General features: G+C 36.8%; 1 protein-coding gene across 1 annotated transcript; it reads right to left on the bottom strand.

Annotated features, from left to right (window-relative positions):
- Positions 1–4,456: 4,456 nt before the first annotated feature.
- si:ch73-40i7.2 (FYN-binding protein 1) lies at positions 4,457–23,421 on the bottom strand. The gene is made up of 16 exons (XM_067431982.1): positions 23,345–23,421; positions 17,372–17,933; positions 17,111–17,165; positions 16,612–16,691; positions 16,232–16,266; positions 16,061–16,095; positions 14,621–14,735; positions 14,343–14,502; positions 9,564–9,717; positions 9,441–9,457; positions 9,282–9,333; positions 5,649–5,703; positions 5,362–5,524; positions 5,233–5,266; positions 4,900–4,937; positions 4,457–4,735 (listed from the first exon to the last, which is right to left on the bottom strand). Exons 1-16 carry the CDS (start codon positions 23,345–23,347, stop codon positions 4,710–4,712), a joined length of 1,584 nt encoding a protein of 527 aa, XP_067288083.1. The 5' UTR covers positions 23,348–23,421; the 3' UTR covers positions 4,457–4,709.
- Between the last annotated feature and the right edge of the window lie 1,470 nt (positions 23,422–24,891).

The following is a 24,891-nucleotide window of genomic DNA, read 5'->3' as shown; positions in this document are numbered from 1 at the left end:
CCACCATTGAATGATTTTATTAAATATAAAGATAGTTCAGAAAGGATCACGAAAGCTACTACAAGAGGTGAGCTGGTAATGCCACACAGACGCACCACCTTTAGACAGAATGTGTTGTCTGTTCATGGTGGGAATCTGTTGAATAACCTTCCATTAGCATTGAGAAAAAGTTCTACTTATGATTCTTTTAAAGCTGGGATAGGTAGGACTGATCTAAAACACTTTTGTCCAAATTTGTTTAAAATTTCTTTATATGTCAATACATAATTAAAATGTAAGTACTCTGAAAAGGAGAGTATAAAAATCAAGTGACTCTAGACTTTTTAATCTGCAATAAACACTGCTCATTATTTTCGTTCAGAACGAAACAAATGATTGGCTTGGGCGATTGTAACTCTCTCACTGTAAACCCTAATGTTGTCTTTACTTAAACAAATCAAGTAAACTTGACTAAATATTAATAGTTTAGTCTAAAAACTCAGTCATATAAGTTAGTATAACTTATTAACCTACAAAATGCATAAACTTAAGATTTCAAGTTGTATGAACTCAAAATCATAAGTAATTAAAATAGCTCACTTTGGTCTTGCTTTGATGTGATTGGCCATGCAAGGAGTTCTGTCTAGCAACAAGAGAACGAATTCACTGATTGGAGGACATTTCCAAAAGGCGGTCCTTTTCGCCTCACCTGTTGCTTGTTGCTGATTCAAATTAAGATGGAGACTTTTTCCATTGTTTGCAATCTTAAATTCGGTAAGTAAAAATTTGTAAGTTACTAAACCTAACAATAATACGTGAACTAACTTATAACCAGATTGACTTTATTTCTGTTTTAATGAAAATTATAGTTTTGTTGGAAGTCACCATGATGGAGATAAGTGTTTGCTTTAGTTGGGCTCTTGACAAATGATAATGTAATATTAGTGTTTCTCTGGCTGCTTTGTGTTTGTGAGACACCTATGTTAAGTAACAAAAAGCCAAGAGAAAATATCATCAAGTGGTGTTGTTTATTCATTGATGATGATAATGACATCATCAAGTATAGGCAGAATTCCTGATCTTGTGCAGAGTCCAATGCTTTGGATGTGAAATATTAATAATACTAGAATCTTCACTATTGTGCTAATATAATTTTTTTTTTTTTTATGTGCACAAAATGTTTAAATCTATGGCATTAGTTAGACACATACACACATCACTAATCTGCGTATGAATCTCTACAATGGTGACAACTTTTTACAATGGTGAAAAAATCTGATAAACAGATCAACTCTGAACATAAAACAAGCTACAAAAACATCAGAACAAAACAGCAAAAGTAACAGCAAATTGTAAGAATTCAAAGAAAATTTGTCACAGTCCAGACGCATAATTTATTCATGCTGCAATGCATGTTGGGACCAATGGGGAAGTTTTGATTGGTTGTACCCAGCATGGTGTACTGAACTGGTGTAGCAAGTTTGGTGAACTTAACAATTTAAGTACAGTGAAAGTGAGCACCAAGTTAAGTAAACTTAAATATTCAAGATTTAGGAGACTCCATTACTCAATTGAATTGAGGGAATCACTTTCCTCAAATCATTTGAGTATTCTCAACTTATTAGGGTTTACAGTGTACCATGGCGACCGTTTTACACTCAGCGAAGGCAAACAATGCAAAAAAGGAAGACAGTTTGAGTAAAGGCAATGCACAGAAAGTCTTTGGATAAACAAAGAAATCAAACGTGAGTACATATCTGCGTGACTTTCCAACGATGGTGAGAACTGAAAAACCTGAAAAACGACTCATTGCTGGCTGTATTTCTGCTGGACAGGTAATCTTTCATTTTGATTATAATTTTTTTTGGTTTATGTTTTCATGAAGCATGTACCAAGAGCACATGAAGCTGCCTAATATAGCTAACATAACATTACTTAGCATAAAGTTACAATAGTATACACTTAGCCATCAGTAGAGATGATAAATACGTTTAGCTCAAGTTGATCGCTGTCGTGTTGAATTTCGCAAAATTAACTTTAGATAACAAAATGCATGTGTAAAAGCTAGTACACCGCATCCAGGAACTTTTTTTTAGAACTAAGTTAGCTTTAGCTGCTACTAATCAATGATTTCATCATGGAAAGTCTTACATGCAAAACACAGTATATGTTATGAATCTTACACAAAATTCATCTTCATTACAGTATAACTGATGTTATTGGAAAAACATGATGCTACCTGTTTTCTTTGCCTTATAAATATAACTAGCTCGTTACCAAATCAAACAAAAATATATTTTAAACTTTACCAGTACCGGATTTCTAGCTTGATAGTGAGTACTAAAAGACATCTTATTTGTTTATATTCATACTGATAAAGTTAGATGTTTTATTACATGTGATTCTGACCTGATGTCACTACATGCACACTGCTGGTCTGAGGTAAATAATGCGTCTTCCAGCTGAGCCACCAATGTAGTTCATGTGTTTTGGGGGCGTGGCTTTGGAAAGAGCCCAGAAGGGAGAAGGTGGAGTGAATGGAAATAATGAGCTGTCTTTAAAACAGTCGTGAGAGGTCTACAGGCACTCATTTTTTATACTTTCTTTTTCAGAGTACTTACATTTTGATTATGTATTGATATATAAAGAAAGTTTAAACAAATTTGGAAAAAATTCCTACCTCCCCTACCTTTAAAGCTCAGATGAAGAATCGACTCTGGTTAAATCGAACTTGCACTCATTTTAAGCAACAATCTACATTTCCCTTTAAACTTTTTATTAAGACATAACTGCATGTATGGGCTGATTTTGTGTGTGTGTGTGTGTGTGTGTGTGTGTGTGTGTGTGTGTGTGTGTGTGTGTGTGAGCCTGTTTATGTGGTTTATGAGGACACAAATTTGTATAACTTTTTTTGTATTACACTGGTATTACACTATAAATGTGGTTTATGAGGACATATCAAATGTCCTCATAATTCAAATGGCCTTAAAACACACTAAATGATGATTTTTTGAGAAAGTAAAAATGCAGAGTGTTTCCTGTGATGGGTAGGTTTAGGGGCAGGGGCAGTGTAAGGGGATAGAAAATACGGTTTGTACGGTATAAAAACCATTACGCCTATGGAGAGTCCCTGTAAACCACATAGACCAACATGTGTGTGTGTGTGTGTGTGTGTAGAAATTGTATATTATTTGAATTTTGGTTGATCTGACTGTGCATTATATGTGATTGCACAATAATTACGATTTGAACTATAATGAGTTATGAGTGTTATGTAATGTGGATTGTGTAATATTGTGATTTGTGCAATGTGAGTAGTATGTAATGTGCGGTGTGTGCAATAATGTTGAGCGTGCAGTTTAAGGATGTGCAATAATGTTTGATGATGCAGTGGCCTTCTGTGACCCCAGCCCCTGGGACAAATGGTGTGTTTACATTCATGTATAATCATGTCTGTTCATTAACACACACTGTCCCTAATAAATAAATAAAATAAAAAAATAAAGTTAAAGATGACGTGTAAAACAGTTTGGTTAATGTTTCTGTCGATGGATATGCGTTCTGGCTTCCCAATACGTTAAAAAAAAGCGATGATCAAAAAGCGCGGACAAATACGGTCACCCTTGTATGCGAGTGCATATGCTCAAACCCGTCAAATGACCAGTCATGTTCGCAGTCATCACAGGGTGTTGATAGCGTCCGAGTGCCGGTGAGACATGGCCAACACATAATGTGTTTAAACTAAACTAATTTTGCCAATTCAAACATCCAAGAGCAAGAAAGACGCAAGGATAACTCGTGCAAACTGAGAGAATATGTGTGTTTGTGCGCACTCATCTAAAGCGCACACTGCTTTTTGCGCTTGAACGGACAAATTCAGACAAAAAAATTGTCACCATGCCTGTCTTGGAGCCTTAGCAAAAATAGTATATGTCATAAACATAAAATGTAAACGGTCGAGAAAGAGTATGTACTCCTGCATTATTTCTTAAAGCGAAAGAAGCCTTTTCATGCTGTCTGAGATTTTAATGTTACTCAAACAACAAATGACTAGGAAATCTATCACTGCTCTTGACTGAATAACTTACTTCAATAATGATTAATCATTATTTAATTTATACAGTGAAGATTATATGCAGTTATTTTATATTTTAGATCCTAAAACTGTCATATAAACCGAACCATGAGTAATCTGAACCATGTATATATATACACATACACATACATATATGATTTGCTGCTATCATAACTCATAAATCACTGGACCTGTCTGATCAGCTGGTGAGGAAAACACTTGGTGTGGAATTTTTATTTTAAATGTGTTTATATAAAAAGAAGAAGAAAGACTAGCATCATTATTGTAATCGTTAAACGGTAAATACACGTTTTAAAGTGAATAATGAAACACCAATAAATAAGTAAATAAATAAATAAACCCAAATATAACACTTTATTTCTTTTTATTTGAACAGGGCTAGATAGTCAATCAGAAAAGAGAAAGAATAATAACATTATATAAAATCTAACAAAATATCAAAATCCTCCCTATGATAATTACAAGTAAATTCTTTACAAAATATTTTTTCAATAATAATAATTCTTATACTTATAATGTTCCATAATAATTATTTCTACAATATACAGAGCTTTGAGCTTTAGCTTTCTGAAGCTCAGGAATATACAGAGCTTTGAGCGTAGGTTTCCTGAAGCTTTTTTCATCTCCAAGCAGGTCAGCTCTCATCATTGTCATAGATATCTGCCATTAAACAAATAAATACACAATACATAAATGACAAGACATGATGACATTTTATTAATTTTCTATTATAATTACAAATAAAAACTAATTAAAAAAAAAATACTTTTTAATTCTACTACAGCATTAAAAACATTTAATTTAGAAGGGAAAAAATGATGTACCTGAAGCAGTGTCAATGTCATCATAAACATCATTCTCCCTAAAAATGAAAACAGAAAACATTAAAAAATTATTTAAAAAAGTAAATAAAGTAAAAATACTAAGGCGTTTCACAGACAGGGCTTAGATTTTGCCAGGATTAGTTCAATTAGAACATTTAAGTAGCTTTTATAAACGTGTCTTATTACTGGTGTGAATCTTGTGACAAAACAAAGGCACTGACACGTTTGCTTTCAGTTAAAACAGCTCAAATGTGTATTTTAGTCTGGTTTAAGCCTTGTCTGTGAAACCGGGGGGGTTTATGGATTACTGTATTTAAATAAATTAATACACACTCATGCAGAAGGTAATTCAAGGGCACATATCCATCTGTGAAAAGAGAAAGAGTACAATTATTTCATCATGATAAATTATTTTATTTAAAACAAAAGCAGATCTTTTCCAGCAGGAGGTGTCTAACTCACATTTCCCTTCGTTATTCCGGCACAGAACTCGCTTCTTGTTGGTCTCCTGTATAACCTCAAGAATCTCTCCACGGACCAGTGGCAGGTCTTTGCTCCCACCCTTCTTTAAACTGGCATTAGGGTCCACCATCATGGTGTACAGAATTCGGATGGGCCCTTCAAACTGTTAAAGAGTTTGATATATTTTATATTTTAAATTTTTTTCTTACAGCTTCTCATGGCAATGATCAACAAGAATCAAAGCTAATCTGAGAAAAAAGAAATGGACAATAGTAAGAAAGATTTACCTTAAATTTCTTTCGAAAATCTTTCTCCTGCTGCTTAGCCTTTTTCGGATCGTGGCTAAACAAAACCATATGGTATAAATATCATATACATGACAGAACATTTCTGATAAACAATTCAGGGTGTGGTGATTGTAAATGATTACAATATGGTTCTGAAGAAATAAAGCCTTTTTTAAATAATTAATGCATACAAAATTGTGGTTATTATGATTAATAATTAATTTAAAAAAAAAACCCTGATGAACTCCAGTGAACAGTTGCATAAACTGCTTAGATGAGTCATCATCTAATGTTTTAACTTTTATAACTTTTTAAAATCTGTTACATAAGATGATATCTGAAAAAGTAAGACTGATTTGCCCTAACCAATTGCTGTACGGTCAGACTGGACACAGTCTTAATTTAGCAGCTATGTTTATGCAACTTTCCTTAGGTAAGGGAAGCTAAAAGAAAAGCTCTATTTTTACTCTGTGGTAGTTTACACATTAGTTATCCATTAACACACAATTCAAATGGGATTTAGAAAGTTGGTCATTTGTTTAAAGCACATGAAGCTGAAGAGAGACACTTCAGCAGCTTTCATATGTAAAATATGAGACAAAAATAGCAAATGAAAGGAAGGCAACTGGTGTTTGTGTGTTGTTTTTTTCTAATGGAACACACAGACACATAAGCCATAAGGTGCGGTCACATCAGTGAAATTTAGGCAGACTTTTGCAGGCAAAAGCATGTTAATTTTCTGTTGTCAATAGCTTTGTGAAGCACAAATCACACAGAACTCATTTTCAAACCAAGCAGACTTTTGATGTTCAGTCCTGCAAATGTATGGACATCTCTCACCCTGATGCTAAATACATTGTGTGGATTCCTATCGAAATGACTGGATTCTGCCTGCGAAAATTTGCCAAATAACTTGTAGCCGCACCTTTAGTAAATGAAAATTAGTCTGTGATGTTCTATGTTTAAGTCACGCAAAATATTAGCAAACTATTTTTTTAGGCAAAAACGTATTTAGTCAGCCACCAATTGTGCAAGCTCTCTCACTTAAAAAAATTAGAGGCCTGTAATTTTCATCATGTAGACTCCACGACCTTGAAATGCTTCTTATAAAGCCACTCCTTCATTGCCCGGGTGGTGTGTTTGGGATTATTGTCATGCTGAAAGATCCAGCCATGTTTTATCTTCAATGCCCTTGCTGATGGAAGGAGGTTTTTACTCAATATCTCAGGATAAATGGCCCCATTCATTCTTTCCTTTACATGGATCAGTCGTCCTGGTCCCTTTGCAGAAAAACAGCCCCAAAGCATGATGTTTGCACCCCCATGCTTCACAGTAGGTATCGTGCAACTCAGCATTGTTTCTCCTTCAAACACGACAAGTTGAGTTTTTACCAAAAAGTTATATTTTGGTTTCATATGACATTCTCCCAATCCTCTTCTGGATCATTCAAATGCTCTCCAGCAAACTTCAGACAGGCCCGGACATATACTGGCTTAAGCAGGGGGACACGTCTGGTACTGCAGGATTTGAGTCTGTATTGTGTTACTGATGGTATCCTTTGTTACTTTGGTATCAGCTCACTGCAGCTCATTCACTAGGACCCCCCGTGTGGTTCTGGGATCTTTGCTGACCTTTCTTGTGATCATTCTGACCTCACGGGGTGAGATCTTGCGTGGAGCCCCAGATCGAAGGAGATTATCAGTGATCTTGTATGTCTTCCATTTTCTAATAATTGCTCCCACCGTTGATTTCTTAACACCAAGCTGCTTATCTATTGCAGATTGAGTCTTCCCAGCCTGGTGCAGGTCTACAATTTTGTTTCTGGTGTACTTTGACAGTTCTTTGGTCTTATTTGGTCTTTGGTCCAAACTAGTGGAGTTTGGAGCCTGACTGTTTGAGTTTGTGGACAGGTGAAAGGTATAAACAGGTGCCATTAATACAGGTAACAAGTGCAGGACAGAGGAGCCTCTTAAAGAAGAAGTTACTGTCTATTAGGGGGGGGGGGGGGATTGGTAGCTGACTTTTTTGCCCTTTTGTAGTTTCATTGACGCTAAGGCACACAATAGTAGATACTAAACAGACTGTACACTCTTAGAAGAAAAAAAAAAAAACCAAAGAACCGTTTATGCCAAAAAGGTTCTAGTCTTAAATTATTGCATAATACTTTCATGTTTAATGGGTTAAACATTCGGGTCATAAAGTATGTTTTGGAGCTTTTTGAATCATAAACTTGAATCATAATTTAAAATTTATTTATTTTTAAAATCAGAATTAAAACAAAATAAATAAATTAAAATTAAATCCAAAAAAATAAAATATTATATGAAGCACCTGAAAGAACCCTTAAAGGCCCACTGAAGTTCCTTGAAATGCACAAGATTATTCATTGTGTTGATGTAATTTCCACTGAAACAGGAAGACAGGGCAGGACGTATTGAACAGCCACTCCCTCTTTTTTAAAATAGTCAATAGCATTTAGTTTATATGACAGCTCATCCAGAGCCATTTATTGCCATAGCCATATCGCTTAAAAATATTGCTTTCTGTACAGAGTTCAAATGGGTCTGATATGTTTTCTGGTCTGCACTGTAATGACTCACACATATGATCCGGTCTGTGCTGTGTCTGTGTGTGTGTGTGTGTGTGTGTGTGTGTGTGTGTGTGTGTGTGTGTGTGTGTGTGTGTGTGTGTGTGTGTGTTTATATTACATTGTGGGGACCAATATGTTGCCATAAGGATAGTAAAACCTGAGATCACCAACATTGTGAGGACTAGCCAGCGGTCTCCACTTTTCAAAAGGCTTATAAATCATACAGGATGAGTTTTTTTGATAAAGTAAAAATGCAGAATGTTTCCTGTGATGGGTAGGTTTAGGGGCAGGGGCAGTGTAGGGGGATAGAATGTACTGTTTGTATGTTATAAAAAACATTACGTCTATGGAGAGTCCCCACAAGGATAGTAAACCAGACATTTGATTGGACAGAAAATCTGATGAGAAGCTGAAGTGCAGAGTGATGCCATCTAAATCATTGCTCCGTATTGGTGGAAGTTAGAGACTTTAAGTTTTGAATGCTTATATATTCAAGTTCTAAATGTGAATTGTGTCATTGTCAATAGTAAGGCTAACATATGCATCCTAAAATATGGCACCGGCATCCCGAATGAGCCTGGGGGGTCTCATACGTTTTTTCCCCTCCATTTTGGCCCTGAAGCAGTTTTGGTTCCTTGCCACTGTCACTTTTGGCTTTTAACTTGCACAATTGGGGACACTAAAATTTCAACCACGGTATATTACTGATCAGCCCGCATTGACTCTATATGATAAATGAAATGAGCTGATGACATAACCATTTTCTCCTGAGCAGCTGCATAGCCGAATCAAATTATGTTGCATTATTTTCCTGTTAACACTGTAAAGCTGCTTTGAAACAATTGGCATTGTAAAAAGCGCAATATAAATAAAGGTGACTTGACTTGACCAAAAAAAACCTTCCATTTTGAGTTCATGGGGACTTTAAAGGTTCCATTTAGAAACTTTTCTTCCAAGAGTGTAATCTGTTCCCTCACAGCCTTATTTTCATTTGTGTAAAATTAAATATTGGTGACTAAGTAAATGAAGAAAGAGAGAGACACCTGATCTCTGGTGGAGGAGGAGGAAACTCAAGGTCCACATCATCATATACATCTGAGAATAGCAGAACCCAAACATATCAATCAAATGCAAAAAAAAAAAAAAAAAAGACTTTTCAATTCAATGCAGAAAACCCTGTGAGTCTGTGTGTGTTTACTCACCATCACTGTGGAAACTGCTGTAAAGAGAAGAACAATAAAAAAATGAATACAAACATGAGCTCAAACTTTTGAGGTGTATAAGAAATGTCCTGTCTTCCCTCAACATGAGGCTTGGGGTCTCACCTGTCCAGTTGGTCGCTGGAGCCGATGTCATCATAAAATTCTGTGTCGATGGCCCGGCCTACAGAAGGGTGGAAGGGAGGGTTGGCTTGACCACGGATTTTCCGCTTCACTTCCTCATAATCCACATCCACACAGGAGTTACTGATGTAGCCAACTGCAATGGTCAACACATATTAAACACTTTCTGAATAGTTTACAGTTTTTTCTTTTGTTTTGAAGAAAATTTCAAGCCAACTTGATCGCTAGATAGACTTTAAAAGAAAATTGTGGGTTAAAATTTTGTGAAATATAAGTAAAAGTCATGATGAAACGGAAGTAGCATATTGTGACCAATGTTTCAAAAAATAAATAATGTAGGGCGGGGACTTGGTTCAATACATCGATTCAACGTCCATTTAATGGAGGACGATCTGAATGTGAGCTTGCATTCGAATGCAAGAAAAAGGCTTTGTCTCAGGCACACTAAATGATTAAAGTGACCTGAAATACATCGGTCACCGTGATTTTGCAAAGTATAACATGTTCCTGGATCAATGTATTTTTTTTTCAAAATTCCTGTCCGAAAATGTAATCCTAACCATATACCTTCCCCTATCCATGACCCATCCCTTAAATCAGAGGGAGGTGATAGGTGAATAACACCAATGTAGAAGCACCTTACCCTTGTTGTAAGCCTAAACTTGACCTAAACAGTAAACTTGCCCCTTAAATCTGATTGGTTGATTGGAATGTTGATCCACGAACATGTTGTAGGCCTACTTGGTGAAATCACATTCAATGAATACATCAAATGAGAGATGTCTGTTGTTTTCCCAGAACATTGAGTTATGTAATGTCAATAATTTTATTTCACCTCAACAATCAACAACTGTGTTAAAAGTAATGCACCTATAATGGAAATCTATGGGGCAAAGATATTGAAATAAACACCATATCAAAAGTACAGACTTAAACACTATACAAATGAATATGAGTGAAATGATCGCACAGGATGTGCAAATATACCAGAAAAAGACTGTTTGCATCAAGATAATCTACATACACAGAAATTATGTACACATAACCAAAGTTCTTCCAACTAAAACTGCAGTCCCAAAGCCAAGAGGATGATTATACAATATTTACAGCTTAAATATACCATGGGCTGTCTAAGTACTCGAATCTGATTAGCTGGAAGGTGTGCATTTAAACCACTTAATGCACATGTAGTTCCAAGTTAATAACATTTCTATGTTAATATGCTTCTCACATTAAAGTGCACACACATATCATTTGCACATGAAGAGTGGAGATCGCACTGCACACACAGAAACATTCAGGAGCACAGAAACTTGTTGTCAACACTGCCCAGTGACTTTTAGTAATAAATTAGCTTTGTTACTGAATCGCTACATTATATTACTCAGCAAAGAGGTGACACTGCTGTTTTTGAAGTAATTTAACTCGCAGCTTCATTCACACACATTTCTTGCGTTCACTCTATAGGCTAATTTGTTCAAATAAATGGTGTAATTCTTAAATAATACACATAATCTTACCGCATTTAGGGCTGGAGCCATTGTCTGCCAAAGCACCCACCCCCCAGGAACGTGGCAGGCACTCCCATAAGCGGGATAATCCACGACTAGCTGTGCATTAAACCATTTGAATGCACACCGCAACTAACTGACACTGTGCATTTGTGAAAGAGATTTTACCAGGGGTGTAACGATACCCTCATGTCACGAATCAATCCATATCATGATACTGACCTCAAGATATGATATCATTGCGATAATACAACACATATGGTAAATGGTTAACAATTTTTTTTAATGTTGATTAAAAAAAAATTGGAATTACATTGGGGGGTGGGAATGAATATACCTGGTGTTGGTCACATTATGGTTCTAAAAAGAACATTATTTTGTGTATTTGGTTTAATGCAATGTGTTTCAATGATCACATTCTGCTTTCGCAATGGAAAAACAGCGTCTACATGACAATGTCGGCTATTAAAATGAGGATACATTTAACCAGTGTTATGAAACCCTTCCCCCACATACTGACGTAGCGATGTAGGTGTGTTTGAACAAAGTGTTTTAGGAAAGTGTGGCTGAGCCTTAACTTTTACAAAGAATATCTCTTTGGGTTTGAGACTTTGAGCTTTGTAACTCTGCAGATTTTATACATGCACAAACAGTTAAATAACACATTAAAGAGAGAGAGGAAAACAAGAAATCTTTAAATAAATACTGTCACTAAAACTCAGTGAACTTGATTTTTGTGGGTGAACTATACACAATATACACTCACCTAAAGGATTATTAGGAACATCTGTTCAATTTCTCATTAATGCAATTATCTAATCAACCAATCACATGGCAGTCGCTTCAATGCATTTAGGGGTGTGGTTCTGGTCAAGACAATCTCCTGAACTCCAAACTGAATGTCAGAATGGGAAAGAAAGGTGATTTAAGCAATTTTGAGCATGGCATGGTTGTTGGTGCTAGACGGGCCGGTCTGAGAATTTCACAATCTGCTCAGTTACTGGGATTTTTACGCACAACCATTTATAGGGTTTACAAAGAATGGTGTAAAAAAAAGGGAAAAACATCCAGTATGTGGCAGTCCTGTGGGCAAAAATGCCTTGTTGATGCTAGAGGTCAGAGGAGAATTGGCAGACCGATTCAGACTGATAGAAGAGCAACTTTGACTGAAATAAACACTCGTTACAAGCGAGGTATGCAGCAAAGCATTTGTGAAGCCACAACAGGCTCAACCTTGAGGCGGATGGGCTACAACAGCAGAAGACCCCACCGGGTACCACTCATCTCCACTACAAATAGGAAAAAGAGGCTACAATTTGCACAAGATCACCAAAATTGGACAGCTGAAGCCTGGAAAAATGTTGCCTGGTCTGATGAGTCTCGATTTCTGTTAAGACATTCAGATGGTAGAGTCAGAATTTGGTATAAACAGAATGAGAATATAGATCCATCATGCCTTGTTACCACTGTGCAAGCTGGTGGTGGTGGTGTAATGGTGTGGGGGATGTTTTCTTGGCACACTTTAGGCCCCTTAGTGCCAGTTGGGCATCGCTTAAATGCCACAGCCTACCTGAGCATTGTTTCTAACCATGTCCATCCCTTTATGACCACCATGTACCATCCTCTGATTGCTACTTCCAGCAGGATAATGCACCATGTCACAAAGCTCAAATCATTTTAAATTGGTTTCTTGAACATGACAATGAGTTCACTGAACTAAAATTACCCCCACTGTCACCAGATCTCAACCCATTAGAGGATCTTTGGGATGTGGTGGGACGAGAGCTTCGTGCCCTGGATGTGCATCCCACAAATCAACTGCAAGATGCTATCCTATCAATGTGGGCCAACATTTCTAAAGAATGCTTTCAGCACCTTGTTGAATCAATGCCACTTAGAATTAAGACAGTTCTAAAGGCGAAAGGGGGTGAAATACGTTATTAGTATGGTGTTCCTAATGTTCCTAATAATCCTAATAATGATTTTGAGTTCACTTTTTTAAACTTTACTTAGTGTGTAATGTTACCGTTTAAGCATAAAAAACATCTGCAAAGTTAAGATGCTCAAGGTTCAAAGCAAATGGAGATATTTTATTTTAAAGAAATACATTTTTAATGACTACAACAAATTTCTGGTAGGGACTACACAGGATTCTTACCCGGGTTAGTGAAATCACCAATCCTAAAATTGACATAAACCCTGCACCCAAGAACATGCAACAAAGGTGATGAGTAATTGTAATCCATGTTGAATAATTTATAGATTATCATGCCAGAATATGTTAATCAATGACTTGAAGATAGTCAACTCGACATCATCTACATAAATTCATCAACTAACCATTCAGAAACGTCCTGTTGCATTCTACATGTTGTCACTTCTTTTTGAGTCTTTCCATCATTGTCTGACTCCGGTTTGAACATAAAAGGCTGACCACTTTCTGCAGAGCTGCTAACTGGAGTTCTTGAAGCTCCGCCCCATGAGCAGCAGTCAATTTGCATTTAAAGGGACAGACACAAAAACTGATTTTTTTGTTGTTGCTCACCCTCAAAAAGTGACAATTTTTACATGCTATAAAAATTATGTGTGGGATATTTTGAGCTAAAACTTCCCATGCACACTCTGGGGACATCAGAGACTTATTTCACTTCTTGTAAAGAGGGGCAATCAACCACCCTTTACCATAATTTAATGCACCACTATCTGTGGATTGTCCCTTACATGCTAGACATTTTGTATGAAAGAATTAAAGGATTAGTTCACTTCTAAATAAAAATGTCCTGATAACTTAATCACCCCCATCTCTTCCAAGAGACTTATGTATTGTTTCTTCAGTTGAAAAGAAATTACGTTTTTTGAGGAAAACATTCCAGGATTTATTATAAAAGTAAAACAATGATATCTGACAATTTTGAAGTTCGATACTTTGAAGTTTTTCGGGCACTTGCTCAGTACTCTCATACGTGATGATGTTATACGCAGTGAAGAAGAACAACATTGAAGTCACGCATTTGAGGTTAAAACGTTTTTTTTTTTTTTTTTGGTGGTTTCGCTAGATAAGACCCTATTCCTCGTCTGGGATCGTGCAGAGCCTCTGAAGCCCTTTGAGGCTACATTGATTAGACCTTCAACCTGTTGGCTGTAATTGAAAACCATTATGTGGAGAAAAATCCTGGAATGTTTTCCTCATTTTCCTATCATGCCACAGTTAGAACTTAAGCTTATGCAAACTTAAGCTTATTTGACTTACAACTGCCCCTCAGGTTTCGCGCCAGCCATTTCCCTTCAGGGTTGTTGTTCACACGGATGATCTCCACGTTTTCTCCCTGTCGCACAATCAGGTCATTCTTTCCACCCTGCCAGTCCTCTCGCACACGAGCCATGTGGATCACCTCAATAGGTCCATTCAGCTGTGCGAACAAACACGAGTATGAACATGCTAATGTCTGCAGGAACCATGCGAAGCATCAAAGCAGAAGCATGGAAGCATGCGAAACCACACATAAACACATTCATGACGATCGTCACCTTAAATCTTTTTCTATACTCGTTTTCCCGCTTCTGTTTTTCCTTCAGATCTTTCTTGTCCAGCTCGACCTTTTTATTATGATCTTTTGACACATTCCTCTCAGCAACAACAGGTCTGTAACATATAGAAATATGGTTCAATTCACAGAATTACAAACTTTCTTTTTGAGGAGAAATTCTGAAGAATGTCCATGCTGATCTTTTTAGCGTTTGATAGTCACTGGTCTTTGTTTGCTTTAATTTTGTTGAGTTAGGGGTGAGTAAATTAAGCCAGTTATTTAAAGAATGAATGCTAATTTTAGAGTGAACATTTCTTTCAAAAATGTATAATATAAGTGATAATTCTGAGGCTGCAAGATAATGTGGATGTAATCTAATGAGAGATTAATTTATACATGATATATTAATTAACAGATTATAGATTTCTTGTACTATAAGTTTTGGATGACCATCTTATTCACTTACAATTAAATAGGCTACAGTATTTTTGCTACTGTACTTTAGGCTTATATACAGGGATGCACCAATATTAAAATTGGTGCCAATACAAATAAGCCAATAATTATTTTCATCTTCTGGTCAATAACCCATTTCAAGCCAATTGAAATACACTACAGTTAAAAAATAATAATAATTGGGGATTGGAATTTTTAAAAGATACCTCTCGTGTTTACCAAGGCTACAGTTATTTGATTGAAAATGTGGTAAAATAGCAATATTGTGAATTTTGCTTTCTATTCCTTTCTATTTTAATATATTCTCAATTGTAATTTATTCCTAGGGTCAAAGCTGAATGGTCAGCATCATTAATCTAATATTCAGTGTCACGTGATCCTCCAGAAATAATTTTAATATGCAGATTTCTTGTTATTATAAAACATTTCTTGTTAATATTAATACTGAACATTTTTTGGGTGGAAACTGATCATTGTTTTCAGGATTCTTTGAAGAGTATAATTACTGTCAATAAGTTTACAGTCACATTTGATTATTTAATGCATTTTTAAATAAATTATCAGAAATAGATATACATAATATAATAGTAACTGTTAAATTAATGGGTCAAGTGTTGATGAAAAAAAGATCCATCTTCAGCAGTTTCTTAAAAATGGCTAAAGACTCAGCGGCTCGGGTTGAATTTGACAGGTCGCTCCCACAGAATGGAACAGTCGAGATAAAGGTCAGTGAAAGTGATTTTGTTCCTCTTTGGGACGGTGTTCACTTGCATAACACAAGCTTCTGAAGGGCACACAGGTCTGAAGTCCTGATTTTAGGTATAGGCTGCATTTTAATGTGTTTGTGGCATCATAATTATGAACATTCATTTCTGAAAAAGTTTTTGCAGTTCAGTTTCAGTAATGGTCTGAGTGGTGTGGGGAGGGAGGGATCTTTGTATCATAAATGTTTTGTAAATCCATGACTTGCAAATGTATGACTTACTTGTCTGGGTCTTCATAGATATCTTGATCACTGTCCTACAATACAAAAAATAAGCATATTAGAGCACATGCCAGACTGCACTACAGCGCTGTAACCACTGCACATGGAGACCCTTAAATATACACTCGTTCAGAGACACACATACACTCAAAAATAACCCAGCAGACAGACCTCGTGCTGAGAAGGGTTTCTGTCAGTCCATGAGTCTGCAACATGAAAAGACATATGCTGTGTTGGTGAATTAATATTTTTATTGAAATAATTCTGTAATTATCTGAAACTCACACAAAAAAAAAAACATTTGCAAATGCAAGATATTTTGCCCTCCAGAGGGTGTTGTGAATGGTCAGGGCACTGGTGGTCTTTCAGCCCATTGTGGTTTCTAGGTGGTTTCTTACTGGCCTAGGTTTAAAGAGCCCACCCCTCTCTATGATAAGCTGATCTTCAGATATTGCTTGGGTCACTTAATAAATCGAGGAGATTCTTTAATCTGTTTCATCGTCCTCCAGGCAAAAATCTAAAGTCTAATTACAAAATGTATTCATGTTCACCTCTTGGCTTGGGAGGTGGGGGAGGAGGTGGTGGGAGTGAGCTGATGTCATCATAGGTTTCCTGCTCTGGGGTATTGTTTCTGATCCAGACAACAAATGCAAATGAAGTTAGATATCAGATAACCAATCAGACCCGTTGACAACAAACACTTCACTCTCTAATGACAATACAGCAGGATAAAAACAACTGATAACAACTATGAAACACAATACATGTTCATCTGAGCTGGTTTCAAAAGAATGTACATAAAGAGTCAGGAAATGCCACAGAGCGTGCTTTACACCCACATACTTCCAGGATGAAAGATTGCACTCTAAGATGCACGCATAAAGCGATACAATAGAATTGAAGGTGTTGTATTGTGCAATTCAAAATTATTGTCTCTTTATACTTCAGAGATAAAATACTGATATGGAAATATGTACACTTCAGTTTCCTTTCCGCTCTTCCAAACTGGAAATCTAGATAACTATGTATGAACAACCAAATATTACTCACAGATCTGAAAACGATGATGTCAAAAGGCTGGGCTTGCTCGGGGGTCTTGCTGGTCCTGATCAACCACAAATATAAACAGCACATGTTCAAAATGATGCAACACTCTTTGTTAACATGTCATGGAAAAAGTCTATGAACAATAGCTAACCTTATAAATTCCTGTAAATATGGACCAATAAATGTAAATATTTATTGATAAACGATGTGTTTTTATTACTGATTTGTATGTGTATGCAATAAAAGTTTCAAAATGGCTCCTACCTTTCGGACATTGTGATTCTATAGTTCTTGGAAGAACAGCAGGGGCTTTTTTCTTAAAGTGATCCAGGTTTACAGACGGAGGCCGTTTTGGTTTTGACGGTCGTGGCCCGACATTGGGAAGAGGCTTCCTCAGCGGTACTACCTCCGACATGCTCTTCTGGCTCGGTAGTGGCGGTTTGAAAGCTGACACTTTCATGTCGCTTTGCTGTTTTAGTATCTTGCTCTGAAGAAGTTCTCCTGTCATTTTGACTCTGCTCGGCACATTGACCTCCGTAGGGGCCATTTTAGGACTCTCCTGGGCACCAAAACGATGAGCGGGAGGAGGCCTTGGGAACACTCCTTGAGGACTCGAGTGAAACATCTTTGGTTCGCTTACAGAGTTCAGAGGAGCAACTGGTCTTGGAGGCACAGCTGAAGTCTTGTTTCGGAGCACTCCATTGGTTAGAGACTCTGGCAGCGCACCAACCGTGTGAGGTTTGATGGCGGATACACCTCCGGAACCTGCCATTGCTAACTGAGCATGAAATTTGGCCCGGAGGGCCTTAACATCCACATTTTCCTCCTAAAAAGAAAATTGTATCAATTCTCATTTGAGCTATAAACCAATTCAAGTGCCCATTTGACTGGTGCATTTTACATGTAAAAACTATTAACTGGTTACCAGTATGTTCCACTACGTTGTATGGTGAAAAATCGAATAGATCTAATCAGACATTTTGTGCAATTTTACAGTAAAATACTGTAGCAAAGTTATCCTATAATTTACACTAATAAAACATAAATTGACATTCCCTGAATATTCTTTGTGACAGCTCACATTTGATGGGTTTTCAATAAAATGTTAGTTTTTTGTCATGCAGCTACATTAAGGTTAAATAAATGTGTATTTCATTATTTTAGTGTCATACACCGTGCCTTTTGTATTTGTGTGCATGACACTGTGCAACTTCTATACATTAGTATGTGCTTCAGTGTGTAGAGGAGCTTCATATGATGAACTTCGATTCACACAATGAATGTTCAGCTATTAAAATCAAAAGAATATATCGCGTTCAAACTGTTGTTAAATCAACAGTAGATCAACCCTAAGAAAAAAATTACATTCTGAGTTAATAATTTGCGGTAAGGTGATGTTAGACTGTCGTGTTCAGTGGCGCTGGTTTGTTCTGTTTGGGAACAGACAGCTGTTTCTGTTGAGAAGAACTAGGGCAGACACCACATGGCACGGTCGTAGCACCGATGCCTTCTGTCACATAAACATCCATATACACAGCATCTGACCTTGTGGGTACTTTACCACAAAATATTAACAAGTTTGAGAAGGAAAATACAGTTTGCAGAGTTTCAGAGCAGGTGTGAGTTAAATGTCACTATCTGAGCTATAGTGATGAAAGGATGAATGGTTGGATGGGTCGAAGAATCCTCTCCATTTCACTTTAAACAGTAAAAGGAATGTTTTAGGTTTAAAATACATTAAGCTCTTTGATCTTAATGGACTGCTAAATTAATGTCAATTTTGACAAATGAACTGCACAAATAACACATTAAGTGTATTGAATGTTCTAACAAAAAATACTTTATTTTCTTTTATTACATTTTTTAAAAGGGGGTCTAATGCCATTTCTTGCGTTCTGACTTGAGCCCTATTCGGACGGGATTTAACATGGGGAGGTGGGGGTAAAGTAATTATTACCAGAGGTTCTCTGTGATTTTAGTCCTATCCGAAAGTGCCATCTCGGTAATCATTACGGACAATGTCAGTAAAGATTACCGAGACTTTTACCTTCTGTAAAAAGATCCGGAAAAATGACCTTGGTTAATACTAATCCTTTTCGAATACACCCGCTGTTAAAATGAATGGTAACATTTTGCCATTTCCTGTTTAAAAGTAGTTTTTGCCGTGTTTTGCTTGAAGAAGCATTCGGTTGCGTTGTAGGTGGTGGGACAACTCTGTGGCAAACACTTCTTTTAGCTCTAGGTAAGTGACTATTACACAATCCAAACAGAATCGTTGGACTGGACCTAACTGTTTTATATAGCATGTATATATCTCACGTGATAACAGAGAGCAACGTCATACACACATGACAACAAGGAGGTTACTGTGGTGCGTATAAAGCGAGTTACTCCTCCCACTTCTGCTAGTTTTACTGTGATGTCTTATCCTGTTCGAATTAGCCATTAATATTACAGACGTCCTGAGGTGGAATTACCCCCACCTCCCCATGTTAAACTAATCCCATCCGAATAGGGCTTAACACTGTTCAATAGTTGGATTCTCACGCTAAACTTGGCCAATATTTCAAAACATGAGTTGGACGTATGACAGAGTTTTTGTGTGCCAAATACACTCCTTTAGGATTCAAACAAGTTTCAGAAAAGAAAAAAAAATTCTCTGGTATGGCCCTGTATGACGTCATAAATGGTGGAATTGCTTGTATGGGCACTTCTCCCAGATGAGCGCATACACACGTCAACCAACCAGAGCGAGAGCAAGAACGCGACCATAAACAAGCTTCGTTCGGGTTACAGAAGCCCTCAGTAGAGGTCTGCACGGGCCCCGGTCAGTTTTCTTGTAGCGCAGGAGTAAATTTCCGGTCGAAAACTGGTCGTTAACTCTGATGTACTTTGACAATAGCCCGCCGCTCCGACCTTCTTTGACAACAGTGTATCCAGGGTATTCTCACAAAAATGCTTATAAATAGTACGAGTGTGCAATGTCGTGGAATGTATACGCCAAAACTCATTTTGGCGTGTCTATGGCACGCTGTTTTTCGCGTGCATATGATACGCATTTTATGCCGTATTATACATACGAACCCCCCACCCCACCACCCTAAACCTACCCAAGAGCGTGTCATATATACGCCCCACTACCCTAAACCTACCCAAGCGCGTGTCATATATACGCCCCACCACCCTAAACCTACCCAAGAGCGTGTCATATATACACCATAAAGTGCGTATCATATGCACGCGAAAAACAGCGTATCATATGCACGCCAAAATGAGTTTTGGCGTATACATTCCACGACATTGCACACTCGTACTATTTATACGCATTTATGTGTGATCGGGTTGAACTTGAATTGAACGCATCTTTCTGCAATGGTGCCATTCACACAGTTCCCAGTTCCCTGCTCTGAACCTAAGCAATATATGTTCTTTGCTTCCCATCCATGAGAGCACCTTCAGAGAGAACAGTCAGATTTTGTGGTCGGATTTTGGACGAGAGACGTTCGCTAATGAAACGGTTGTCAGTCAGTGACATTCAGTTCTTGAATGGATGTTAAAAAAAATATTATAGCTAGTAAACTGACCATTTTAGTTTATTTGTATTTTATTTGTATTTTGAGTGACAGGTGTCATATTTGATTTAGCCTATTTTCTCTGACATTTTTTACGTTAACTGTTAATAGTATCATACGACAAAAATATCAAATCAAATTATTGTATAGCCAACATTTTATATTTGTTATCCCAGTCACTCTCTTTCTCTAGGGGAAATTAAAACCTGGAAATGAGGTCTTAATTTAGGAGGATCGGTCATGATGAAAATGATTCTAAGCGGTCAGCGGGTGAACACAGAGTGAATTTTAAGGGGGAGCGGAAGGGTGCGGAATAGAACCTCGGGAGTGGAATGCTGCTTGGTTTGAAATTGAATTATGTGTGAGCAGTACCTACTATATTATTGATAGTGTACAACACTTTTTTTCCTGCAATATTTTACTGGAATTTTGCTAATGCGACCAAGCCTTGATTTGAATATCCTGTTTCACTCAGCTTACAAAAGAAAATAAATGTTCAAACAGCATTTCAGGTTTACCTTTGTTAATACTGTGTGTAACAATAATAAAAAAAAACATCTTTTTTTTTTCATAAGCATTTTTGTTCATCCTTATAAACTGAGTCAAAGGACTTTTCTGTGGTAATCATCATAGGCCACAGATGCTATCGACAGGTTAACTTATAATGAACCCGAAACCTTCTGCTCTGAGAACTTAATAACAATAGAACGCATTGTTGTTAGCTGAAAAAATGGGCATTTGTCAAAATCAGTAGTGGTAGGCAGAAGTTTTTAGCAGAAGTGTGCCATCTCTGTGGTGTTGGCAGATTGGACTATAATAGAACTCAGACCACACAGTCCGTGTCATCATTGCATCTTGTAACCTCCTTAAGACTGGGCAGTGAATGTTTCTGATTGTCCTTTTTCCATTTCTTAAATAAGTGAGTGCATGTGTAATTATCGGTGATTTATCACGCATTTGTTAACCTGACTCATATTTAATGCAACTTCACAACATCAGACATTGTGGGAAAGACAATGAACTGTGATAATGTGAACAACAGATTCAGAACAATCGTGAGGCACAGGAAGTGTCTTCAACCACACACCTTTGCACAGCACATCACTCAACAGCGGTTGCCACAGAAACGGCAGCCAATAGTGAGCCAATCAGCTGCATGCCTTGCTAAAAGCGCAACCCACGTCAATGACAAAAGAAAAACGAAAGCTTTGTCTTATCTTTTCTAGCCACATTCTAAACAATTATATCATTGACTTAAGTCACACTATACTATTCCTCATTTCTGCGGAAAGGAAGCACAAGTCCAAAAAGTTTTTTTTTTCATCTGAGGCACGAGTCTATCACCAAAATCTAGTTTTAAGAATCAGTCAATAAAAACCCCACACTAATTGACCACTACTCAGAATATCTCTGATATTATCATTAATTATCTATGTCCATGGTGGTTGCCCAGTGTTTGCTTAACAACATCAATAATCCCCTTACAGAAAATGTTTTTTTTTTTTTTTTTACAGTACACAATAAACATTTCTGTTGGCTATATTCACATCAACTTGACCTTTGGACTTCAACTGGAGTCAACTGATGTTCTATAATTCTTACACACACACACATGCACGCACACACGCACAGTGTTGTCAAACGATTAATCGCGATTGATTACTTCTAAAATAAAGGTTGTGTTTACGTAATATATGTGTGCGTACTGTGTAATTATTACACACATGGACGCATTTGTTATGATAATATATAAAAAATGTATATGTATATTTACTGTAATGTAAATTAAATGAATATATATACAACACATAGATGCAAAAATTTCTTAAATATATACATGTATGTGTGTGTATTCAAATATACATCATTATACAGTTTTTTCAGTACAGTACACAGCATATTTTGTGTAAACACAAACTTTTATTTTGGATGCCATCAACCGCGATTAATCGTCTGACAGCCCTAATATATATGGTGAATTCAGGGTGATTTGGACACTTTTTGCCATTGAGATGACTTGGGAAAAGTTTCCCAACCACCCTATATATATATATATATAGTGAAAGTGTGAAATTTAAGGATGTGGAAAGGATTTTTACAAGGTTTAACAGCTCTTTAACATAAATGCCTCTTTTAATTTTGGGTTAAGCAATATAGGCCTATTCTCGTTATTTTGAAAGGAGCTTGAAAAGTTGCTAAATGTATACAGTGTGAAAAAAGAATGAACAACATATAAGAAGATAACACAGAATTACAGTATTCCATGGCTAAAAAAACATCTTATGTAAACGAAAACCATGATTAGAGTATCCTCAGTGCTTCTCAGAACAGAGAGATCTCTGAATAACTGCATACAGTCATTTAGGGTCTCGGCTGCTGCTACAGATCACTGTGTGACATAGCCTTTTTATTTCAAATTTTATTTAAATAATAATAATAATAATAATAGCCTTATAATAATAACAGCCTTATAATAATATTAATAATAAAAACATTATTCATGAGAAGTGACCCTTTAGAGTTTAGGTTTGTCAACTGTATGATAGCCCAGACTGTCAGTTTCAGAATTAACTAAACACTCCATCAGTAATAATTATATGGGAGCTTTGAAAATGCTAATTTTAGGTAGTTTAGCTTAAAAAAAAAAAGATCAGGGTGTCCTTACCATGTATTGTTATCTCCAAAGTTTCATGTCAAGTGTGTATACGGCTGAACAGAGCGGCAGACTGCTGCAGTTTCCTGAAGCGCAGATGACAGATCAAACACACATGTTACAGCAGGAAGTAAAATAGAAATAAATGAAGACAAATCCATTGGGCCACTGCATTTACATATTGGCCTATCTACTGGTTATACGAGGCTGTGAAAGATAAAAACCATGTCTTTCCATTTACAAATACAAACATGAGAAATATTGTCTCCTTTACAAAGTTCAAGTATATATTAAGTATACTTTATTTAGTAAGTATACGACTGTCAATGTATAAGAAGTATAGACCTATTTAAGCTGAATGCACTGTTTTGTACTACTTGGGATACAGTAGGGAGGTTTAGCCCAAAAAATAGGCCTTTGACTTCAAGTCATGATGCAAAGGTCCCCTTTGGTATGGAAGTACCCCAGGGCCAACAAATAAATTTATCCTATGACACAAGTGAGATCACACTTTGTATCAGAAATAAACAGTTTTTTTCTAAAATGGCCACCAATGTGCCCTTATCTTTGCTTCTGTTATAACTATAAAAGTGTACATTTTGGGGGTCAGGGAATCAATTAAAATTGGTTTTATCCCATGACAAATGGGGGTAAATATGCACATTTCACATAAAAATTTGTGAATGATCATTTCTGTATTTTCTTTGATATATCAATCTCCCCTGCCATTGAAGGTACATCTGTCTCTGTCAAAAAGAGATGCTTAAATGAGAACAATAATGTGCTGTTTATGAAGGCTGTATCGCTAACACCAAACATATCTGCAGACTCCGTTGATTTTCTCCTTGACTCCTTTAACTCAAAAGTAAAGTTGATGATATTGCTCCTATGAAAGTCAGGAAAAAGAGTAACAAACAAAAAGCACCTTGGAGAAACTCAACAGCAATACAAATAATGAAAAGATAATGTAGGAAATCTGAACGCATGTGGCGGAAGACAAAACTTGTAGTCCATTATAACATCTATAAAAACACCCTTCATGCTTTCAATGCTGAACTAGGCAAAGCTAGACACACCTTCTTCTCAAATATTATAAACATAAACATAAACAACACGCACTCTTTTAGCTACTGTCGAGAGACTAACAAACCCCCCAAGTCACACTCTTAGTGAAATGCTCTCAGACAATAAATGCAGTGAGTTTGCTTACTACTTCTCCGAGAAAATCAATAATATCAGAAAGGCGATCAGCACATCCTCGAGTTGCTCTGGGGTCAGTCAGATCAGACCAAAACCTTGGAAAATTACTATGTCAGATTTTGAAGCAATTGACGGCAAAATTTTAGAAGAAATGTTACAGCATCTTAAAACATCAACCTGCGCCCTTGACACACTCCCCACTTCTTTTTTCAAAAGTCCGAGCCCAGAGCCCTCCCCCGGACAGCACGTCAAATGTGCATAATCTTTACTCTATTTAATTTGATGTAAATGTGAATTAGTCAAACTGTTTAGAAGCAGATCTCCTAGAAGTGGTAAACTCCTTACTTCTCTATGGGACT

Source organism: Pseudorasbora parva, chromosome 22, assembly GCF_024679245.1.
Source record: "Pseudorasbora parva isolate DD20220531a chromosome 22, ASM2467924v1, whole genome shotgun sequence".
Taxonomy (NCBI): domain Eukaryota; kingdom Metazoa; phylum Chordata; class Actinopteri; order Cypriniformes; family Gobionidae; genus Pseudorasbora; species Pseudorasbora parva.
Note: the sequence above shows the minus strand (reverse complement) of the source record. Positions and strands in the feature narration are given on the sequence as shown.